Raw genomic sequence first — 23548 nt, forward strand, 5'->3', positions numbered from 1 at the left:
TCAAAGGTGATGATCTCTGGATTGCTACCTGAGCCACGTGCAAATTGGCTTATGGACAAACAGATCAGAGAGTTAAATGCGTGGCTCAAAGAGTGGTGTGGGAGACAGGGGTTTCGATTCGTGGGGCACTGGCACCAGTACTGGGGAAAGAGAGCTGTTCCAATGGGACAGGCTTCACTTAAACCGGGCTGGGACCAGCGTCCTGGCGAATTGAATAACTAGGGCTGTAGGTAAGGCTTTAAACTAAAAAGTTGGGGGGGGAAAGGGAGGGGTCAGGTGAGGGGAAATTTCGAAATCTAATGAGAAGTTAAGACAATAGAACAGTGTAGTGACTTGGGTAAAGATAAGCAGAGTGTGGCAGGAAGGGACAGAGAGTTTACCAATAATAGTGCAACAACAAGTAAGGTCAAAGCAGGAAAAATGGTTTAAAAGTCAAAATTGAAGGCTCTTTATCTGAATGTCCAGAGCATTGGTAACAAGATAGATGAATTAATTGCACAAATAGAGATAAATAGGTTTGACCTAATAGCCATTGCAGAGACATGGTTGGGAACTAAATATTTCAGGGTACATGATATTTAGAAAAGACAGGCAGAATGGAAAAGGAGGGGGTGTAGCCGTAGTAATAAAGGATGACATAAGGACAGTGGTGAGAAAGGATCTTCGCTCGGAAGGTCAGGAAGTAGAATCAATATGGATGGAAATTAGAAGTAACAAGGGGCAGAAAACACTGATGGGAGTAGTTTATAGCCCCCCTAATAGTAGCAGTACCGTTGGACAGAGTATTAATAATTAAATAATGGGAACTTGTAACAAAGTCATCATGGGGGACTTTAACCTGCATATAGACTGGGCAAATCAAATTGGCAATGGTAGTTTGGAAGACGAGTTCATGGAATGTATTCGAGATGGTTTCCTAGAGCAATACGTCATGGAACCAACCAGGAACAGGCTATTTTAGATCTTGTACGATGTAATGAGATAGGGTTGATTAGTAATCTCGCAATAAAAGAACCTCTGGGGAAGAGTGATCATAATATGATAGAATTTCACATTCAGTTTGAAAGTAACGTACTTAAGTCAGAAATTAGAGTCTTAAACTTAAATAAAGCCAATTACATAGTTATGAGGGGCGAGTTGTCAAAGGTAGATTGGGAAATTAAATTAAAGGTTTTGACAGTTGAAAAGCAATGGCAAACATTTAAAGAAATATTTGAATATTCTCAACAAGTATACATTCCATTGTGAAATAAAAGCTCCACGGGAAAAGTGATCCTCCCGTGGCTAACGAAAGTAGTTAAGGAGTGCATTAGATTGAAAGAAGAGGCCTCTATTGTTGCCAAGATGAGTAATAAGCCTGGGGATTGGGAGAGTTTTAGAAACCAACTAAGGATGATCAAAAAATTGATAAAAAGGGAGAAAATAGAATATGAAAGTAAACTAGCAAGAAATATAAAAACTGATTGTAAGAACTTCTGCAAGTATGTAAAAAGGGAGAGTGTAGCAAAAGTAAATGTTGGTCCCTTAGAGGCTGAGACAGCAGAAATTATAATGGGGAATAAGGAAATGGCAGTTGCATTAAACAAATATTTTGTACCTGTCTTCACAGTAGAAGACACAAAAAAATACCAAAAATAGTGGGTATCCAAGAGATAAATGAGAGTGAGGAACTTAAAAACAATTAATATCACTAGAGAAAAAGTACTGGACAAACTAATAGGACTAAAAGCCGACAAATCCCCTGGACCAGATGGCCTCCATCCTAGGGTTCTAAAAGAGGTGGCTGCAGAGGTAGCTGATGCATTGGTTATGATCTTCCAAAATTCTCTCGTTTCTGGAACGGGTCCCAGTGGACTGGAAGGTAGCAAATATTACCCCGCTATTCAAGAAGGGAGGGAGAGAGAAAAAAGGGAACTACAGGCCAGTTAGTCTGATGCGGGTAGTCGGGAAAATGCTGGAATCTATTATTAAGGAAGTAGTAACAGGGCACTTAAATCATAATATGATTAGGCAGAGTCAACATGGTTTCATGAAAGGGAAATCATGTTTGACAAATCTACTGGAGTTTTTTGAGGCTGTAACTAGCAGGGTAGATAAAGGGGAACCAGTGGATGTAATATATTTGGATTTTCAAAAGGCATTCGATAAGGTGCCACATGAAAGGTTGTTGCACAAGGTAAGGGCTCATGGGGTTGGGGATAATGCATTAGCATGGATAGAGGATTGGTTAAAGGACAGAAAACAGAGAGTAGAGATAAATGTGTCATTCTCAGTTTGGCAGGCTGTAACTAGTGGGGTGCCACAAAGATCGGTGCTTGGGCCTCAGCTATTTACAATCTATATTAATGACTTAGATGAAGGTATTGAGTGTAATGTATCCAAGTTTGCTGACGATACAAAGCAAGGTGGGAAAGTAAGCTGTGAGAGGACAGAGTCTGCAAAGGGATATAGACAGGTTAAGTGAGTGGGCAAGAAGGTGGCAGATGGAGTATAATGTTAGGTTGTTCACTTTGGTAGGAAGAATAGAAAAACAGATTATTTTTTAAATGGTGAAAAACCATTAAATGTTGGTGTTGAGAGAGACTTGAATGTCCTTGTACAAGAAACACAAAAAGTTAGTATGCAGGTACAGCAGGCAATTAGGAAAGCAAATGGCAGGCTGGCCTTTATTGCAAGGGGGTTGGAGTACAAGAGTAAGGAAGTCTTACTGCAGTTGTACAGGGCTTTTGTGAGACCTCACCTGGAGCACTGCGCACAGTTTTGGTTTCCTCATCTAAGGAAAGATATACTTGTCTTGGAGGCGGTACAACAAAGGTTCACTCGATTAATTCCTGGGGTGAGAGGGTTGTCCTTTGAAGAGAGGTTGAGTAGAAAGGGCCTATTCTCTCTCGAGTTGAGAAGAAGGAGAGGTGATCTCATTGAAACATAAGATTATGAGGGGCCTTGACAGGGTAGATGCTGAGAGATTATTTCCCCTGGCTGGAGAGTCTAGAACTAGGGGGCATAGTCTCAGGATAAGGGGTCGGCCATTCAAGACTGAGATGAGGAGGAATTTCTTCACACAGAGGGTTGTGAATCTTTGGAATTCTCTACCCCAGAGGGCTGTAGATGCTGAGTCATTGAATATATTCAAGGCTGAGATGGATAGATTTTTGGACTCCAGGGGAATCAAGGGATATGGGGATCGGGTGGGAAAGTGGAGTTGAGGGCAAAGATCAGCCATGATCTGATTGAATGGCGGAGCAGGCTTGAGGGGCCGTGTGGCCTACTCCTGCTCCTATTTCCTATGTTCTTAATCACCTCAACAATTGCTTTGCTGCCTCGTCCAATGTCCTGGGGCATGGAAGTGGAGAAAGTAACTGGTGCTTTCTTTGAGACCTTTTTGCTCTCCTTGGCTAATAGCTTTGATTTTGGGTATGAAGCATCTTGTACTACAAAAGGAATGCCTATTCCTCTGAAGGTGGACATCTGAATACATGTATTGAGGATTGCTTTGAGGCTGATAAGATTGTACCTCATTTTCCTTTATTTCAGGAATTCGCCATGCCAAAATTTTACTTGCCACACAATTCTCTATTTAAAAGAGAAATGTAATATGAATGTTGTGATCTTATTGCTCTTTGCAGATAGAACCAAGCACATGTGCCAATCTGTTCTGGGTAACAAAATCTCAGGTGGAATCATGACTAAATAGCATTTAACTAACCGGGTGGTAGAATGTATTGTTCTAGATCTGGTCATGAACCACCTGAAAAGTGCAGTTCATTCTGCTTGTGTTATGGTCACATCTGGAGTCAGTGTGCAAAAGGTTTTTCTTGATGTTATCTCCATGGCAGACTCATGGTGTAATTTATGTGCTTTGAAGCATTACTGTAAATGTTTGACAGCTCAGGTGAAAAAGTGGTCTGGAACTGCAGTGCTCCCAATCTGGCCTCAATATTGCCTTCTCCCAACATTAAATCATGGTGCTTCCTTCCTCTGATTTTTGTACTACTCTGAAATGATTCTGGTTTATTTTGTGGAAGTTGAAGAAATTGGGGTGAATGTTTACCTCTCTTGGAAGTTTATTCTTTGTACATAACTTAAACCACATTCTCATTTGGATGACTGTTTATTCATTTGTATGTTGTGGTTATTCTTCAAATGTAGTTTAACCATTATAGTAGACAGGGGCCATTCACAATTGGAAATTTTAGATTTTGTCTCATATGCTTTTAATTATTTTTAAAGTAACTGGATTATTTTGTTTTTGGCTAGAAAAAGAAATCTAATGTATTCAGCTAATACATTATCTCTGCTGAGCCCATATCTCACCAAATACAAGTGTGTCCAGTGCTGCAAGCATACAAAGAGAAATCCAATGCAGTTGACTAATTCAGTGAATTTTTTTTGTGATAAAATGGCACCATACTATTATAACAACACCCAACCAGTCGGACTGACTGGGGAGTCCAACCTTTTACTGTATGGTAATTTATGATAATCCAGATGTGTTTATTCCAAATATTTCCAAAATTGGACTTCAGTATACAGGTTCTATATTGATGCAGTTCTAACACAATCAGTATGCAACAGTAACTAATGAGCATTTTTTTATTAACTTATATTTTGAGCAATGACCCAAGTGCAATTTGTCAATTGACTGACTCAAGGGTACGAATTTCATTGTGGGTGCTGAAGAAATGCTGAATTCAACAGCTACAACTTAGAATTATACAGTGCTTTTAACGTAGTTAAAGGTCCCAAGGCGCTTCACAGGAGTGATTTTTCAAACAAAATTTGTCACTGAGCCATATGAGGAGATATTAGGACAGGTGACCAAAAGCTTGGTCAGAGAGGTAGGTTTTAAGGAGCGTCCTAAAGGAGGAGAGAGGCAGAGAGGCAGAGAGGTTTAGGGAGGGATTTCCAGAGCTTAGGGCCTAGGCAGCTGAAGGCATGACCACCAATGGTGGAGTGATTAAAATTGGGGACGTGCATGAGGCGAGAATTGGAGGAGCGCAGAGATCTCGGAGGGTTGTAGGGCTGGAGGAGGTTACAGAAATAGGGATGGGTGAGGCCATGAAGGGATTTGAGAACAAGAATGAGAATTTTAAAATCGCGGCGTTCCTGGACCGGGAGCCAATGTGGGTCAGCGAGCAAGAGAGTGAACGGGACTTGGTTCGAGTTAGGATATGGGCAGCAGAGTTTTGGATGAGCTCAAGTTTATGGGGGGTGGATGATGGGAGACCGGCCAGGAGAGCATTGGAATAGTCAAGTCTCAAGTTTACAAAGGCATGGATGAGGGTTTCACCAGAAGATGAAGGGGCGGAGAAGGGCGATGTTACGGAGGTGGAAGTAGGTGGTCTTGGTGATGGAGCAGATATGTGGTTGGAAGCTCATCTCTGGGTCAGATAGGATGCCAAGGTTGCGAATGGTGGATTTTAGTCTCAAACAGTGGCCAGTGAGAGAGGTGGGGTCGGTGGCTCGGGAACGGAGTTTGTGGCGGAACCGAAGACCATGGCTTCGGTCTGCCCAATATCTAGTTGGAGGAAATTTTTGCTCATCCAGTACTGGATGTTGGACAATCAGTATGACAAATCAGAGACAGTGGGGGGTTCGAGGGAGGTGGTGGTGAGGTAGAGTTGGGTGCCGTCAGCGTACATGTGGAACCTGACATCGTGTTTTCAGATGATGTCGCCGAGGGGCAGCGTGTAGATGAGAAATAGGAGGGGACCAAGGATAGATCTTCGGGGGACGACAAAGGTAACAGTGCGGGAGCGGGAAGAGAAGGCATTGCAAGTGATTCTCTGGCTACGGCTGGATAGATGATGATGGAACCAGCCGAGCGCAGTCCCACCCAGCTGGACAACGGAGGCGAGGCGTTGGGAGAGGATGGTGAGATCAACTATGTCAAAGGCTGCAGACAGGTCGAGAAGGATGAGGAGGGATAGTTTACCATGGTCACAGTCACATAGGATGTCATATGTGACTTTGATAAGGGCCATTTCAGTACCATGGCAGGGACAGAAACCTGATTGGAGGGATTCAAACATGGAGTTGCGGGAAAGATGGGCACGGATTTGGGAGGTGACAACACCTTTTGGAGAGGCAAGGGAGGTTGGAGATGGGGCGGTCGTTTGCAAGGGCAGATGGGTTTTTTGAGGAGGGGGGTGATGAAGGCAGATTTGAAGGGGAGGGTGACCGTACTTGAGGAGAGGGAACCGTTAACAATATCAGCTCACGTGGGGGCCAGGAAGGCAAGTTGGGTGGTCAGCAATTTGGTGGGAATAGGGTTGAGGGACAGGAGGTGGGTCTCATGGTCAAGATGAGCTTGGAGAGGGCATAAGGGGAGTTTCAGACATAATATTTGCTGCATTTTGCAACTAGTTTGCTAATTTAGGGCCATGTTCTAACAGATTTTGTCCTTAGATATGTTTCTTCAGGTTTGTACATTGAATTATGGTATAAACATTTCCAACCGTGGTTTTGCCGTAAAACGATAGAGGTTTCAAGCCACATTAAGGGCTGTTAAATTATCATAGTGCTGTCGTGTTCTTGGAAGATCTGTTTCTTTTGAGCTTTCAATAACTTCAACTTCTTAACTAACCACATAAATAGATTCTACACATGTTGTTATGGATTGCAGTAAACATTGAGTAATGTACTAAATTACAACTGAGATTAAGATCGATGACCATAAAAAAGCTATGTTTGACCAATAGTTCCTGATTTGTTAACAATTGGAGAAAGGAAAACAAATGGAAATTTATAAAAAAAAAGGGTGGTAATACAATTTTCAGAAGCTTTTCGAAGTAGAAAGTGATTGAAATTATGTGATGGAAAATTGTCAAATTAATCCTCTAATAACTTCTTTGCTTCCCATGATAAATTAATGAAGAACACACTTAAGATTGCCAAAATTTATAACTTAGTAAATTTCTATTAAAGTTGAGGAACAGCTGCAGCACGGTTTGCATGATTTTTTTTCACCAGCTATTTCTTCATTGTTTGCAGCAATCCAAGTTCTTTGTCATCCAGTCGTACCCAGCAAATGCATGCTTTTAACTGGATCCGAAATCATTTGGAGGACCACCCAGATACTTCACTGCCCAAACAAGAAGTCTACGATGAGTACAAGTATGTATTGCATTAGGAGACCTGAATAGCCATAAGTTATTTGCTTTCCATTAGAAATATATGTTCATGAGCACAGTTTAATCATGGGTTGTATTTTTTGATGTGATGCATTGAATAGCTTTTCTGTAGTAGCATACATTCTTTGCTGTCTATAAATGTTCCACTATTTTATTCGTCACCATTTTCATTGGACTTTTTTTGTTTTTAAATAGGATAACCAGATTAAATTGAAGGTTTACAGGTTTTTTTCGTTAACCTCAAGTTAGTTTTTATGTTGCATTTTTGATCTTCAACCTGTTTTTCTCTTCATTGCAGCTATCAACAGTTCCTTAACATTTGACGTTACTGGTCAGAATCTTAATGGCAAATAGCTCTAATTTCTCCCCTTCTGCGGTCCTTCGACCAATAGTGTCTATTAGCTTATTTAACCGTGGTTATTAAAATAAAAATGGGGAAGGTGATAACATCCAGGAACAGTCATCTGACATTATGTATACAATATCTTTAAATTCTCAAATAGTTGCATTTTAGCTTTTGACGAATAGCAGTAATTATACTTTTTTTAAAGCACCTCAGCATGTTTCCGGATATCAAGCTTCTGTTGATGAGGTATTTGCGTAAAGATGAGAGGCGTTTGTAAAACATTTTGGCTTCAGTGTTGTATGAACAAAACACTCCCAGAGGCAAATAGCACAATTTTGTAAATGGAATATTAGTTCTATTAGAAAGATTGTAATGCTAATACATATAAAAACACATTGATTTTCATCATCTGAAATCTTTGTTAAATAAATGGGATAATTCTGAAGCCAAGTTGAATAGTCAAGTATTTAGAATATTTATGAAATATTGTTTCTGAAAGCAGATGAGATAGTTGAAAGATTATGTCCACAGTGCATCCCTATAATTTTCAACAAAATTGACTTTTTGTGTGTAAATTGTTAGTTTTTTTTTATAGATTGGTAGCATATTGTGTTCTTTAGTATCTGTAGACAAGTAACATCAGCAATATATGACTGTTTGTTTGATGTTGGAGCACACTGAAAATTTCATGAGATAATTTGCTCAGCACTTTGGGGTAGAAAACATCAGTGGATGCTTTCAACAGGGAGTCGGTTCAGTCTCAAGTCGTGATGTACTGGCATCCTCCCTTTGATGGGATAACTTTTGAGACTGAAACATTTTTGGCAAGTAAGAAAATCACAGTTTTGAAGACATGGGGTGCCAAATGGAGAAGGCTTATCCAGTGGTGCCTAAAGCACAACAATAATCCACTGGAATGAAACTTTTCCAGCTATATGATGCCTGCAGTGCAGCATTACAGTTGATTGATGTCTGGGAATTTTCACCAAGCTTATTAAGAGTCTGTGATAAATAAAAGCATGTTTTACTCGTCAATGGTAGAAAATTTAATTCTGGATCACCAATTGCTGTCCAGATTCAAGAAAGGAGCCTGGGATGTCAAGCTATTTGTTCAGTTAACTTCTACTTGGGATTGGAATTTGGTTCTGAGAAAAATCATGTCAGAATCATTTGAACCCACGGCCCCAAATTGAACTTAAAACAGCTGGTTTTGTTGGTCCTGATTTCAATGGGGAGGATTAGTGAGTGTGCAGTTTGGTAGACTTGCTGGATCTTGTTTAGCACACAGGAGAATTGTTAGAATAGATCTGTCTATTCTGCTGAAAATTTAATTGAGTTTCACTCGCCTCAGAAAACTGTAGAACTGAAATTTTATTTGTCACCTCACATTTCTTCCACTGAAAGGAAGTGTCATTTTGTTGTACATAGAACTTTCTTCCTTTTTATAACTCGAGTATTTGCCTGTTCATGCGGTTATTCCTTAAGGGAACAAAGCCTCAGGTAAATTCATCAGTATACCAAGATTAGAGAATTGGATTATATAATATAACTGCTTGTGTTATTCCCTGGCAGATCAGGAACCACCAGAGAACATTGAGATTTTCTACAGGTGTCATGGCCACTTTGTGTGTCAACATGCAGAAGATTTTTCCCAGCACTGTGTGGAAGGCAGCTACCTGGAACAATTTGTATCAAGTGTTGTTATCTTGTTTTGATACCTGAGAATAACAAACACTTTGAAAGTAAAGTACTCCCAACTAACTGGAACATTTAGGTCTTCAGAGTCTCTGTTAGTTCGGATTATACCAACATGTATAATCCTACATTATACCAACATGTAGGATTATACATGTTGGTATAATCCTACCTACATGTTGGTAGGATTATACTAACATGTACTATGTTGGTATAATCCTAAATGCCTGTGGAAGAATGTTTGATTACTTACGGAAGGTATAATCTTCATTGATAGAAATTCAATCGCCATGTTGAAAGGTGTTGTCAATGTGCTCCACAGTTTTCTCCCTGGTCTGCTGCTAGTTTGAATTTGTGTCACATTGTTTGCATTGCATCTGATGACTTTTCTGCCACTTTCGTGGCGTTGGTTGAGGGATAAATGTTCTGGCAAACGTTTATCCTTCAACTAATGTCACCACAAGCAGATTAACTGTTGATTCTTTTGATATTGGTGGGCCTTTGTGTGCAAATTGGCTGCTGCATTTGCCTACATAACAGCAATGACTACACTTCAAAAGAGTGTGAAGTGCTTAGGGATGTCCTGAGGGCATGAATGGTGCTATGTAAATGCATGTTTGTTCTTTCCAGTCCAAGAACTAGGGATGCAATTCAGAATAGGGCGTTATTTGATTGATGGACGATCACTTGATAAAAGTGACCACCGAGGAATGAAGGACATAATTTTTTTTAAAGGGGCAACATCCCTTAGGTGAGCTCTCCTCTTTTTGGATATTGGCAAATGTTCGTTGCATGTGGAGGTTGAACTCTAAAGAATGAGGAAGGCCATACTTAAACTAGATAATCTAATGTACATACAGTTCACCATTTAAAAATTGCTTCAGCTTTACATTGTTCTAAAATTTCACTTTTGTCTACAACTATATAATAAAATAAGAAACAAAATAAGGCCACATCTTGCATTTTGATCATAGTCACGTTGGATTTGGACAAGACGAAATCAGTTTCACTATTCTGTTTGTAGCAGACCATTTTGATTTACACTATTCAGTACGTAGAATACCAAGTGCAGTACAGTGTAATATTGATGTCTATCCTCCCAAAATCCCTTCTGTGTTCTTTGGGTGAGTGTGAGAGTTCATTTTACAGACATCTTGAATTCTGTCGTTTTATTAACCTGCCAGGAGGTGCACTTGAGTGATGGTAAGAAAGTTTGACTGCTGCAGTTCCCAGTTTGCTTAAGGATGCAAAGTGAGCTGAAGAATTTGGCCTCTAGTTTTTATTCTCCATGCAAACATCTAATGTGTTTCTGCCAGTCTGTTCAGACAAGATCAGGAACTTGCTATATGGGGAATTGTGAGCATGCCTACAGTGACCCATTTATGCCAATTTCAGTTTTTTAAATTTGGCATTGTGATGTCCAGAATAAAAAATTGTTTTTGTCTTTTACCTGTTTGAGATTTTTACCTCCCAAATCTATTCTGTCAACTCTGCAACAGTTTTTTTAATGTACTGTTTATATATAGATATTTTTGAGGCATGTAAGAACATATTTGCAGTACATTGAGCTGCCATCAAAAGCCACTTCAGTGAAGGACAACTCAAAAGTCTCACATAGAATCATAGGAAGTTACTGCACCAAAGGAGGCCATTCGGCCCATCGTGTCCGTAGTATATTTTGTACTAATTTGAACAGATGATACATTAGGGTTTCTCAATGTTGAGGGTATAATATATAGGCACGCTGATCTGGAAACACCCAAAGCATAAATATATTGGAATGATAATCCAGCAAACTGATTTATCTAGACCCAAGTCATTGCTTGAGTTCACCAGTCAAAGTTTGGTGCATTTGGCTTGTTTTTGGCAAATAGTTGCATTCCTCTTATGTGTTAGCACTGAGAGCTCCTAGCCTTTTCAGCCGAGTAGAAAAGTTTTGGAAGATGTTTAGTTGGAGAGAACTAGTTAGTTGGAGTACTCTCTCTAGTTCAGGAAAGTTTCACCATGTATTGAAAGATCCTTTCTTGGAGTATTGTTAGACTCTGACTGATGGCCTGATATCAACATACACTGTTCAATGGTTCATCACATTTGGTCTGAGACTTGTAACAAGTCATGATTAGTGTTGTGGAATGTCCAATTGTAGCTTATTTGACCAAATAGTCCCTTCTGTTTTGGGGGGCAATGGTGGAAAAATAAGAACCAATCAAACATGCATTACTTTGTATTTTGGTCTTCTCTGTTGTCAGTTATATATGGGATACTTAATAAGTCTGAGTTTCATTAATATGTCTGACTGGATGGATGCTGTTTCGTGTACATCAAGTGAAATATTCCTCCTCCGTTTTATTGCTTTTTCTGTGAATTGGTGAATTAAAAACCTTGAAAACTAATTTGAGGTGTACTGTTACTGTTTGCATCGAATTAGTGCTTTAATTTGCTCGACCACAAAAATTAGTTCGTGGATTTGTGTCAGCAAATTTTTACATTGTTCCATCCCCGGGAAGGAAAATTGTCAGGCAAGTCACCCCACTTCATGTCACAGGGGGGATTAGGCAGTGACTTTCCAGTACGAGTCTGGCCAGTCCGAAATGAATATTCTGCATGGTGTTTCAGCATTCGTTAGCTTCTCTCTTTCTCCCCCATGTGCACAGGAATCAGCCAAGTATAAATTAAGAACAATTTTTATTTGCTGCTGATGTCATTTCATTCAAAATCTCAGAAATTAATAGTTTTCTCAGCAAACTAAAAGCCACAGATATTAAATAATCTGTCCTAACATTATTTCTGTATTTAGAGGTACAATGTATAATCTGAAAAAAAGTACAAATTATGATTAATTTCAGAATTGAATGATGAAACTTAAACCTACCTACAATAATCAAACAGAGACTGATTCAGTGGGCCAGATGGTGGGTTTTATACTAAAAATCAATAGACCAAAATTCAGGAAAGCACGAAACTAATGGACATTTACGTCAACATTTCTGCAACTGGCATTGTTATGATACATAAATGGAGGTCTTTGAAATCTAAATGCAAGATTCTTTTTATACAGACCTCCCCTCTTGAATAATGGTACAGTCCTGCCAGGATTTCCCTCTTTTAAGTTAACTCTTTGCCTGAAGCTCTTATTTTTGTGTTCTGCCTGATCCACATTGATATAAATGAAAGAGATTCAACTGCCCTGACTGCTTGCGACATGATAGCAAATGAAAAAGCAATGCAAAATTTTACTTGTAAAATCTATCTCGTCACAATTGGTGCTGAAGCCAGCTGCTGAATTCCGGAAGCCAGTTCAATGCACACTACCTTAGTTTTACAGGAGTAAAGGTGAACTGTATCCAAAAGTACTTAATGCACCATACAACTTATAAAAGCTATCACTTGGTCCTTTCGATTCAAGAAGAGAATTTTTTTTAAAAAGTTAGTCTTCCAGACTGTGGATCAAAGGGCAGTCTGGTGGTGTGTTTTAGTGTACGAATGTAACATGCCATTCACTGATCGATATAATTTTCTGTGCATAGTTTATCACAAGGTGAGTTCTCAGCTTGGCTGGGCCATGAAGAAAGGCAAAGAGATTCCCTATAGCAAAGAAACATTGGAAAAGAAGACAACTCATGGTGCTGTCAGTCACCTCCTGGTGGCTAGTAACTGAGGGGAATTGGCGGAGGGTGATGTTATTTTGTTTTAAATGTGGGAGGATGTGGATCACTGTTCTAAAATTGTGGTGTGACCAAATAGAATTTCACATTTTGTTTTCCAGAGGCTATTGTGACAATCTTGGTTATAATTCTTTAAGTGCAGCTGACTTTGGGAAGATCATGAAGAATGTCTTTCCAAACATGAAGGCCCGACGTCTAGGCACAAGAGGCAAATCGAAATATCCTTTCCAGATGCTCTGAATTTATTGTTTCATGCTGTGTTCATTTTGACTTGAGTAATATTGTTCTTCCCACACTCCCCCATATACACAAACACATTTTTACAAAGGCCAATCCTTTTTGAATACAATCAGCACAGTATCACATGCAGCTATACAGTTGCTCCTGTAACATCATCTTTCGATGCTCAAATTGCTTTTGATTGTCGAGAATTTTATTGCAATTGCCTGTTCAATTTTTCAATTTTGTTAAATACAGACTACTCATCTTAAAAAGTATGTTGGACGGTGGCAAAATCTTTTAATTATAATTTTCTTGTTCTGTTGTATCATTTGTCTCAGGTACAAGCTATTTTACTTGTGGACAGTTTTCCAGCCTGCCATAGTGATCTAAAATCTTATTTATACTAAATTTGTACTTGAGATTGACCCCTATCTGGACTTTGGAATTGACCCGAGGTGTTTCGTGCAAAAGAATCACTCGTGGGTAAATTTGAGCAATGATATACAACCCTGAAGCAATCCATATTATTGCTCAAATTTAGTTGTCAGTCCCACAGGGGAGGTGGCAAAATCAGATGATGCATTCATTTGGTTGCTGGCTCGAGACTGAGGTCTTGCAGCAGGCCCTCTGCCCTGGAAAGTGTGGAAGGTTTGTGGCCTGTTAAGACCAGCACGAGAAGATGGGTGAGAGGAAAATAAAATGGTTAAATGCTCAAAATAAAATAAATAATGTAGGTTAGGGGACAGATTTCAGTTTCACAATAGCATTGCTCTTTGAACTGCACTCCATGCAACCATCAAATTTCTGCCACTGCATAAGTGAGGCCTATCCATTTAGCATATGTATATGCTGTCAAGTAAAGGAATTGATACAGTGGGTTAGCACATTGTTCCTGAACTCGAGACTCTAGTTCAAATCCAGAGCAAACTGATGTCATAGAACCTAACGGACAGGAGACTTATATGTGAAATGAATTTGAGATGTATCAGCCCAGTTCTTAATGGTTGTGAGCATCAAACAACACATCAGTTGACCGTGTCATTCAAAGGCAAGAAAGGCAGTTGTGGAAAGTGGAATACTGCTTTTCTGATATTGAGGTTGGGGCATAGGGTAAGTTCCAATCTACATCAGACTTTTATACCTGACCGTGGGCATGCTTGATGCTGATACCATGTACCTAGAGTAGATAGTGGACTGGAAGAAGGCTACTGATTTGTCTTCATGAGTGCAGCCTAGGACTACTAAGAAGAAAATGGGATATCCTACAGTCAAAAAAAAATCTGAGTATTTAACACAATGTTGAGACTTCGATAGCTTTGATATACTGTAAAATTGTTGTTTCCTCTTGGCTTGTGATTTATATCATAGCCTTGTAATACACGACCTGGTAGCTTTTTGAGCGAGTGTGAAAAGAATTTGTATATTTTAAAAAAGGTTGCCATGATGTGGAGATGCCGGTGATGGACTGGGGTTGACAAATGTAAACAATCTTACAACACCAAGTTATAGTCCAACAATTTTATTTGAAAATCACAAGCTTTCGGAGGCTTCCTCCTTCGTCATGTGAATGTCAGGAAATCCTTGAACCTTTCGCATTTATATTCAGAGAACAATACCTGGTGATTACAGATAATCATTCCAACTGCCCGTTGTCAAGGCAATCAAAGTGTTCAGACAGAGGGGTGTTACCTGCAGGACCACCGAATATACAAACGGCCAGAACACAAAGCAGAGAGAGGGAGAAACATCCGAAAGGAAGAGAAAGACTGAAAATGACCCGTTGAATTAAAAACAGATAACTTTTATTCGCTGGTGGGGTTACGTGTAGCGCGACATGAACCCAAGATCCCGGTTGAGGCCGTCCTCATGGGTGCGGAACTTGGCTATCAATTTCTGCTCGACGATTTTGCGTTGTCGTGTGTCTCGAAGGCCGCCTTGGAATACGCTTACCCGAAGATCGGTGGCTGAATGTCCTTGACTGCTGAAGTGTTCCCCGACTGGGAAGGAACCCTCCTGTCTGGCGATTGTTGCACGATGTCCGTTCATCCGTTGTCGCGGTGTCTGCATGGTCTCGCCAATGTACCATGCTCCGGGGCATCCTTTCCTGCAACGTATGAGGTAGACAACATTGGCCGAGTCACTGGAGTATGAACCATGTACCTGGTGGGTGGTGTCCTCTCGTGTGATGGTGGTATCTGTGTCGATGATCTGGCATATCTTGCAGAGGTTGCCGTGGCAGGGTTGTGTGGTGTCGTGGACGCTGTTCTCCTGAAAGCTGGGTAATTTGCTGCGAACGATGGTCTGTTTGAGGTTGGGTGGCTGTTTGAAGGCGAGTAGTGGAGGCGTGGGGATGGCCTTAGCGAGGTGTTCGTCGTCATCGATGACATGTTGAAGGCTGCGGAGAACATGGCGTAGTTTCTCCGCTCCGGGGAAGTACTGGACGACGAAGGGTACTCTGTTGGTTGCGTCCCGTGTTAGTCTTCTGAGGAGGACTCGCATAGACCTCCATCCCCACACCTCCACTACTCGCCTTGAAACAGCCACCCAACCGCAAACAGACCATTGTTCGCAGCAAATTACCCAGCTTTCAGGAGAACAGCGTCCATGACCCCACACAACCCTGCCACGGCAACCTCTGCAAGACATGCCAGATCATCGACACAGATACCACCATCACACGAGAGGACACCAGGTACATGGTTCATACTCCTGTGACTCGGCCAATGTTGTCTACCTCATACGTTGCAGGAAAGGATGCCCCGGAGCATGGTACATTGGCGAGACCATGCAGACACTGCAACAATGGATGAACGGACACCGCGCAAGAATCGCCAGACAGGAGGGTTCCTTCCCAGTCGGGGAACACTTCAGCAGTCAAGGACATTCAGCCACCGATCTTTGGGTAAGCGTACTCCAAGGCGGCCTTCGAGACACACGACAATGCAAAATCGTCGAGCAGAAATTGATAGCCAAGTTCCGCACCCATGAGGACGGCCTCAACCGGGATTTTGGGTTCATGTCACATTGCACGGAACCCCACCAGCGAAAAAAAGTTATCTGTTTTTAATATAACGGGTCATTCTCTGTCTTTCTCTTCCTTTCGGATGTTTCTCTCTCTGTCTGTCTTTTGTTCTGGCCGTTTGTATATTCGGTGGTCCTGCAGGTAACACCTCTCTGTCTGAACACTTTGATTGCCTTGACAACGGGCAGTTGGAATGATTATCTGTAATCACCAGGTATTGTTCTCTGAATATAAATGCGAAAGGTTCAAGGATTTCCTGACATTCACCTGACGAAGGAGGAAGCCTCCGAAAGCTTGTGATTTTCAAATAAAATTGTTGGACTATAACTTGGTGTTGTAAGATTGTTTACATTAAAAAAGGTTACACATGCAACTTGTACATTTTCAGGTTTTGTTGTTCATAAACATTCTGATTTTACATTTGAAACATTTTTCATATTTGACACACCTTAAAAGTTTCACTCTGTCAAGTTCACAAACCATTTTTTGTAATTGTGTTTTTATGACTGCATTCTGATGTTGCCATACTTTTTCCAAAAAAACAAGTTCAATACATTCTTTGACCTTAACTCCTTGAAACATATTGCTATAGTGGTCTGAGGAAAAAGGCTTTTGTTCACATGCCGTCGCTACCTAGTCTGGATTTTCATAAAACCGGAGAAGGGGTAATAATCTTCTATAATCATTACCATTAAAATGTGAAGCTAACTGTACCGGAGAATCATGCCAAGTAAAATGATGAAGAATGGAGAAATTTGCATATAGCAGAACAGAATTGCTTCTCCAATACTGAATAAATGTTACAAGGTTCATTGTTCTTCATTTGTTCTACCTCCATGTAAAAATAAATCCTCCCTCATCCAATAGGGAAAGTTATTTGTGGACATTGTCTTTAAGAGTTTCATGCCTTACACAACTATCTTGGTCAGGCGGACTCCCCCGCCCTTCCATAATGCATAACTCTTTTCTTCCTTTATTGGCAACGATGTGGAGATGCCGGTGATGGACTGGGGTGGACAAATGTAAGGAATCTCACAACACCAGGTTATAGTCCAACAAATTTATTTTAAAATCACAAGCTTTCGGAGATTATCCCCTTCGTCAGGTGAATGAGTGAAAGGTTCTCAAATCGCATATCTTATATTAGGCTGGGACACCATCACACCAATCAAAAGGTGTCGTTGGTGTTCAGACAGATTAGCCACGGAGAACAGTACGTCCCAGTACACTGAATATACATTGTGTCAAATTGCACAGACAGAGAGAAAGAGACCCAAATGGCAGAGAGAGAGAGAGAATATTAAAAACAGATAACTTTTTTTTCCCCTTGCTGGTGGGGTTACGTGTTAGCCAAGTTCTGCACCCATGAGGACAGCCTCAACCGGGATCTTGGGTTCATGTCACGCTACACGTAACCCCACCAGCAAGGGGGGAAAAAAGTTATGTTTTTAATATTCTCTCTCTCTCTCTCTCTGCCTTTTGGGTCTCTTTCTCTCTGTGTCAAATTACACAGACAATGTATATTCAGTGTACTGGGACGTACTGTTCTCCGTGGCTAATCTGTCTGAACACTAACGACACCTTTTGATTGGTGTGATGGTGTCCCAGCCTAATATAAGATATGCGATTTGAGAACCTTTCACTCACTCACCTAACGAAGGAGATAATATCCGAAAGCTTGTGATTTTAAAATAAATTTGTTGGACTATAACCTGGTGTTGTAAGATTCCTTACATTTATTGGTAACAGCCACGATTGTTGTCTGTGCACGACTGCCAACTTCCACCTTTCTAACATAGTCCATCTACGTCCCTGTCTTCTTCTCCATCATTGCCAAAACCCTCATCCATATCTTGAATACTAGTAGGCTTTATTTCTGACACTGTTCTCACCAACTGCTTCAGTTCTACCTTACATAAACTCCAACTGGTCAGAATTCTGCCAAGGCCTATACTTGTACTATCTGCCCTATCTGACCTCCATTGGTGCTATGGAAGTGCAAGTTGTTCTCAAATATTGAAACAGTGCATAATTATCCATATATAATTAATTTTACACTTTTATTGGTGCTGTGACAGGCCTTTTCTTCTGCAGAAAGTCTGTACAAGTTTACCTGTAAATTTTATTTTTCATCAAAATGTCATCTCTAATATGATGGATGTTTCAGTCTTGACAGAGTTACATTTATCTTGCATTCACTTGGGCACATCTTTGGTCACATACTCTTCTGTTTCAGTCAGCCCTGCCCAGACTTCAAGATCTGCATCAAACTTCCTGGATCTTTCCTAATGAACAATGTTCATAATTTTATTGACTCTTGACACAGCCCAGTTTCCAGAAGTATGTAATCAGCTCAAAACTCAGCAATAAGGATTATGATTGTTTGGTTTCTGTGAAGCCTTCCTTGATCCTCTATCCAGAAATCTGAATTTCAGAACCTCTATGAAACATGCCTCCAGTTCAGAAGGAGAATTGGATATAGTTTGGGGTTGCTTCCAGCAATGGTCCAAAGGTAGCTGAACAGTGTTCCGAATTGGCTGGGTGAAGAATGGGAGGACAGGAACGAGAACATGAAGAAATCAGTTCTGGAGGACTTAAGGGTCTTGTACATCTTCATTTTGAAGGAAAAGTTCAATTGGCAACACCATAGTTAGCTCAGTGGGGGAGGAATGTATGCAGGGGCAAGCTGCTAAACATGAACTGCAAGGACATGTACTTGCATATTGGGATTCAAGACCCTACAGAAAGTATTTATGGCTCAACCCAGAGGAGTCCATTGTCTAATTTCTCCTACCTTGCTTCCAGTTTAGAAAGTGTGTATTGGCTTTCTCAAAATTACATTAGCCTTCATAAAATCACAGAATTATACAGCATGGAAGTAGGCCATTTGAACCATTGTGCATTAAGGCTTGATACTACTTGTGAAATCTGAGGCTAATGTTTGCAACCAATTTCATAGTACAGAAACCAAGTCTATTCAGGAAACCAGTGTATTTAAAACTATTTGCACAATGGTACATGACATACCCTGAACCCAGGACAGTGAGGTGAGCCAAGAAGTGGCCAATGTCATGAGAGAGAAACCTTTGATAACTGACCCCTTGCTTACAGGGTGGGATGCACATCTGAACTTGGAGTGTTGTACTTGGCATATAGTTAGTAGTTTAGTTAGTAACGCTGGCTAGTAGTGACTTTTTTTTCCCCCCATCCTGTTGATGAAACTGCTCTGCAATATAAACAAGGCTATTTCTCAAATAGGATATAGACCCAGACTCCGAACTTAAATGGGATTTCAGTTACCGTGGAATTTTTAAAACTTCGGTATCAAGGGATGTTCAAAACATGAATTTACTGTATAGGGAATAACTCCATATTTGATTTGTATCTATTGTCATTTTGACTGTGTTTGTCATTTTATTTGTCTTAAATCTAGTTTGATATATTGCCCCTCTGATCTTATTACTTCTGGGAACTAGGTGGTGGTAATTTAGTCTTTACAGTATTGAATTTCCATGAAACATTGCACAATCTAAAGAAAAGGGCTTTTTTTAATTGCACGACCTAGTTATGCAGTTACGCATAATGCTATAAATGTGTTGATTAGTATATTAACGGTCTTTAAAAATGAGACACTAGGATAAGCTTCTGAGTAATCTTTACAGATGGACCATCTCCTTCTCCCATCCCTCACCTAAATTACCTTTTGATACCATTGTTTGGATTTCAAAAGGGATTTTTAATCCATTATCTTGCATGCAGTGCTAATGCTGCACCCTCTCCTCCTAACTATCCTGCTCCCAATCCTGGCTCTGTTACCTTCCTGCCAGCTTATGGCTGTTTTTTTCCCTACTTAAATTTGTAACTTTTTCAAAACAGAATCAGAAAAATCAAATTATGGAACTTGTTTGTCTGCAAATTGTAATTTGTATCCAAATGTATTTGTGAAGAATTATGATTGATTTGCATATTTTTAAAGTAAATGCTCTCTCCTTGATGGAAGACTTTTATGAAGTCAAACTTTATTCTATGTGAAATACTTTTTTTTTACTTTTTTCAAAATTGTGTGCCTTCAATAAATAATTGCCATAGTCTGTTGCTAATTTACCTTCAATCTAGCTGGAGATGGGTTACGACTGTCCCAGAGTCAAATACAAGTAGTGTTGTATTGAAGGGAATATTGTTATTTTTGCAGAAATGGACATTTGACTTGTTTGCATTACAGCTGATAATATTTATGGTGTTTCTCCAACCGTTGCATTTTATATTACGGAATGAAAAATGCCCTCAATTTTAGGTTTTTTTTATTATTTTAAAAACTGCTTAAGCAATTGAATTATCACTGAATTGGACCAATCGCAAGTGTTTTTTGGTAGACAGTAACAAACTAGCATGTTGAATTGCTAATTTTGCTTAAATTGAGAATTTTAACTGCCACTTTTCTTGTCCGTTTAGTGTGTTTTTACTACAGCAATAATTAGAGTCTAATGTTTGGTTATATTGCTTTCTAGTCTGAAGGATCAGACTGTGCAGGCCACCTGCAGAGTATTGATGAAGAGGTCAGATCTGCAGCTTGCAGTCTGGTGTGTGAGTGGGCCCAGAAAGTATTAATCCGAAAATTTGATTCAGTGGTCGATCTAGCTCGCTTCCTTGTTACCAGTCACTATATTGGCACTAAGTCTGTTGCTGCATTGTCTGTGATGGTTGGTGCACCTTCAGGTGAGTAATTGTATTCCTTAGAATGTTCCCCCACACTGTCACCGTTTAATTTCCTTAAGACTACACTGTTGCTTTTTATCAGTTGGGAAGGTAGGGTGGTTGAAGTATGTGCTTTGCCAAAAGGTTGTCGGGTAGATAAACACTAAATCTTGTGAGAAATATTGTACTTGAAATTTAAGTATGTAATCTGTATCGGTTGAAGAGTATGAGACAAATAGCCTCTCTTCTTCTCTCCTCTCTTCACCCCCCACCCCCCACTTTATAAGATGTACTCATTGTAAAATTGGATTGGTATCTACCATTCATGTCAAGAGTTTTAGGTAGCTTCCTGAACTTCAACTTGACCTCCAGCCCCCATTGTTGGGGAAATGCTTAGGAAATCCCTTAGCTTCCCCAACTTCCAACCAAGAGGTTGCCTTGGAGTCTCGTTGGAGTGGGGGAGGGGTTTGACCAGTGGTAGCTGAGGAAGAGGAATTTGTTGCAGGTTCCCAGGCAGTGGGGAAACGTGTATTCCATTTAAAAACTGTGCTGTAATTTAAATAATACAGGTACCTTGAACTCAGTGCTCAGGAATCTCGCAACATAAACCACCTAGCCGGGTACCAGTTACCCCTCTCCAGGGCGCAACTGTCCCAACCCTCTATCACCCATTCAACCTTGAGACCCATACCTTTGCTCCCCTACTCCCTGTTGTCCTTTTTTATGCTTATGCTGAATGCCTACATCTTGCCCTCACTGACTGCCCACCCTGAAAAAGCTGCTATCACCATACATTTGTTAGCAGTCCACAACCCACAACCCCCTTCCAGTGCTCCCACATTTCAAACCTCTCCCCAGCGTTGGTGTACTCCAACACACCTTTGCCACGCCTAGCAGACCTTGGTACCCCCTTCCAAATGCTCCAAAAACCACAACTGCCTCTCCCAGTGCTTTGACATGCTGCAACCCCCGCCCCCCCCCAGCCGTCCTTCCCACACCCAAGTCTCCCACCATCTTGCTACCCTCCGAATACAACCACATGGCACCCCAGCTCACCACCATTGCTATGTGCAGTTCTTACAACCTTCCTCCCAACCTGGAACATCCTCGCTATCATCTTCCTCAAATCTAGGCTTTTTTAAAAAATGAGATAAAATTAACCTTTTTGAATAGTAATCAAGGTGATTGATTTGCAGTTTCCATGCAAAATGCACATAACCATAGAATTTACGCTCAAAAATACAAAAGCTCCTACAATATTCTAATAAAAACAGAATTTAACTTAATTGCTGTAAATTAGTGATCCTGGCTAGATTGCATGCTACATAGCATTAATCAATGTATACCCTTACTCATAGTGAGCAAACCATGAGAGATCCACTACTAAATAAAGAAAATGCACTGTTACATTGGAAAAAGGCAAGCATATTTATGGGGTAGGGGTGGTGGTTATGTGTCAGCAATCTTAGGCACTGAATTATTTTCTAAAATGAGGGTGTGTTGAATTGTTCCTGTGTTTTGAAAGAAGTGACCCATGAATGCCTCAATAACTATTCATTTTGGGATTTTGTTTCATCACTGGTTCCTTTTGAAAGTAAATATCCTGGAATCTATCTGTGCATCAAGCACCATGTCTTAAAAACATTATATACTTAAACATTAACGTTTCACCTCAAAACAGCATATTATCTGATTTACCACAAGTGACTCCACAGGAAACCCACAGATATATACACATTTAATAGCAGTCTTGCATCTGGGACTTTCATCTCACCTGGAATTGTCATTCAGCAACAAATCACAACTGAACGATCTCAAAGTACTATAAAAGAAAAGGAGAAAAAATCCAGTCATTTCTACTGGTTTCCTCTGACCTTGACAACCTGGCCTCTCCCCAGTGGGAGGAGTTACGGATTTACAAGCTGGTGGCAATCTACAAACTAACTTCTCTCAGCAACAGCAATTATCCTCTTGCCTATTTATAAAGCACTTCCTACAGGGAGAACTGAGCAGGTAGATCTGATTTCTGCTCAAGTTATCGTTTGTAGCCTTAAAGGGACAGTTCCAGTTAAACACATTTTGATCTTAGTAGCCAAGAACTTTTCTCAAGGTAACCCCTTTGCACCTATTAGGAAATGGTTATGAAGACATAAACACTCCATTCATTATATAATATATAGTGTATTACATGGCATAAAACATCTGTCATTCTAAAATTTTGATTTATTGTGAGCAATGCCATGAGAAATCCACTACAATAAGGTTACAAAAATTCCTGAATTCTGGCTGATATTTTTTTTACTGCCAATTTTCTCACCTGCAGAGCGACTCACCTTGTCAGGTCGCCCTCACTACCAGGCTGCTCTCTGACATCACCAGTGGGTCACCACTGCCCCGTGCATTAGATTGACTTTATTGAAAAGAACAGGGCTACAACTTCAGGCCAGCCTGAGAGCTGACCTGGAGAGACACAGCCATGAAAATCTTAATTTTCAACGTGTGATTGCCCATCATTCATCGTGGCGTAGCCTACAGGGAAGAACACTGATGTTTTTAAAGTGTAAAATGAGGGAGTACTAAAATTACCCCACCTACACTTTCTGTCACTATAATTTTTGTCAAAAATATGAATCACTTATTGTGTGCTTTAGTTTACTGAATATATGAATTTAACACACTAGTACTTGTCCATTAATGTTTTGACTTGCTATGTATTTGCCAACATTCTTTGTTGCTATGTAGAAGAAACGGGGTGTTGGGATCTCATTGC

At 40.3% G+C, this 23548-nt stretch overlaps 1 protein-coding gene across 2 annotated transcripts in view; it reads left to right on the forward strand.

The window, feature by feature from the left end:
• The window catches only part of LOC137301848 (DNA-binding protein RFX7-like), an 86842-nt gene that overhangs the window by 43871 nt on the left and 19423 nt on the right, over positions 1–23548 (forward strand). For both annotated transcript variants that reach the window (XM_067971524.1, XM_067971525.1), the window contains exons 4-7: positions 6994–7116; positions 12941–13057; positions 16664–16748; positions 20592–20799. In XM_067971524.1, coding sequence (XP_067827625.1) covers positions 6994–7116; positions 12941–13057; positions 16664–16748; positions 20592–20799 — 533 coding nt within the window. The remainder of the gene's footprint in view (positions 1–6993; positions 7117–12940; positions 13058–16663; positions 16749–20591; positions 20800–23548) is intronic.

The sequence above is a fragment of the Heptranchias perlo genome, chromosome 34 (assembly GCF_035084215.1).
Source record: "Heptranchias perlo isolate sHepPer1 chromosome 34, sHepPer1.hap1, whole genome shotgun sequence".
Classification (NCBI taxonomy): Eukaryota; Metazoa; Chordata; class Chondrichthyes; order Hexanchiformes; family Hexanchidae; genus Heptranchias; species Heptranchias perlo.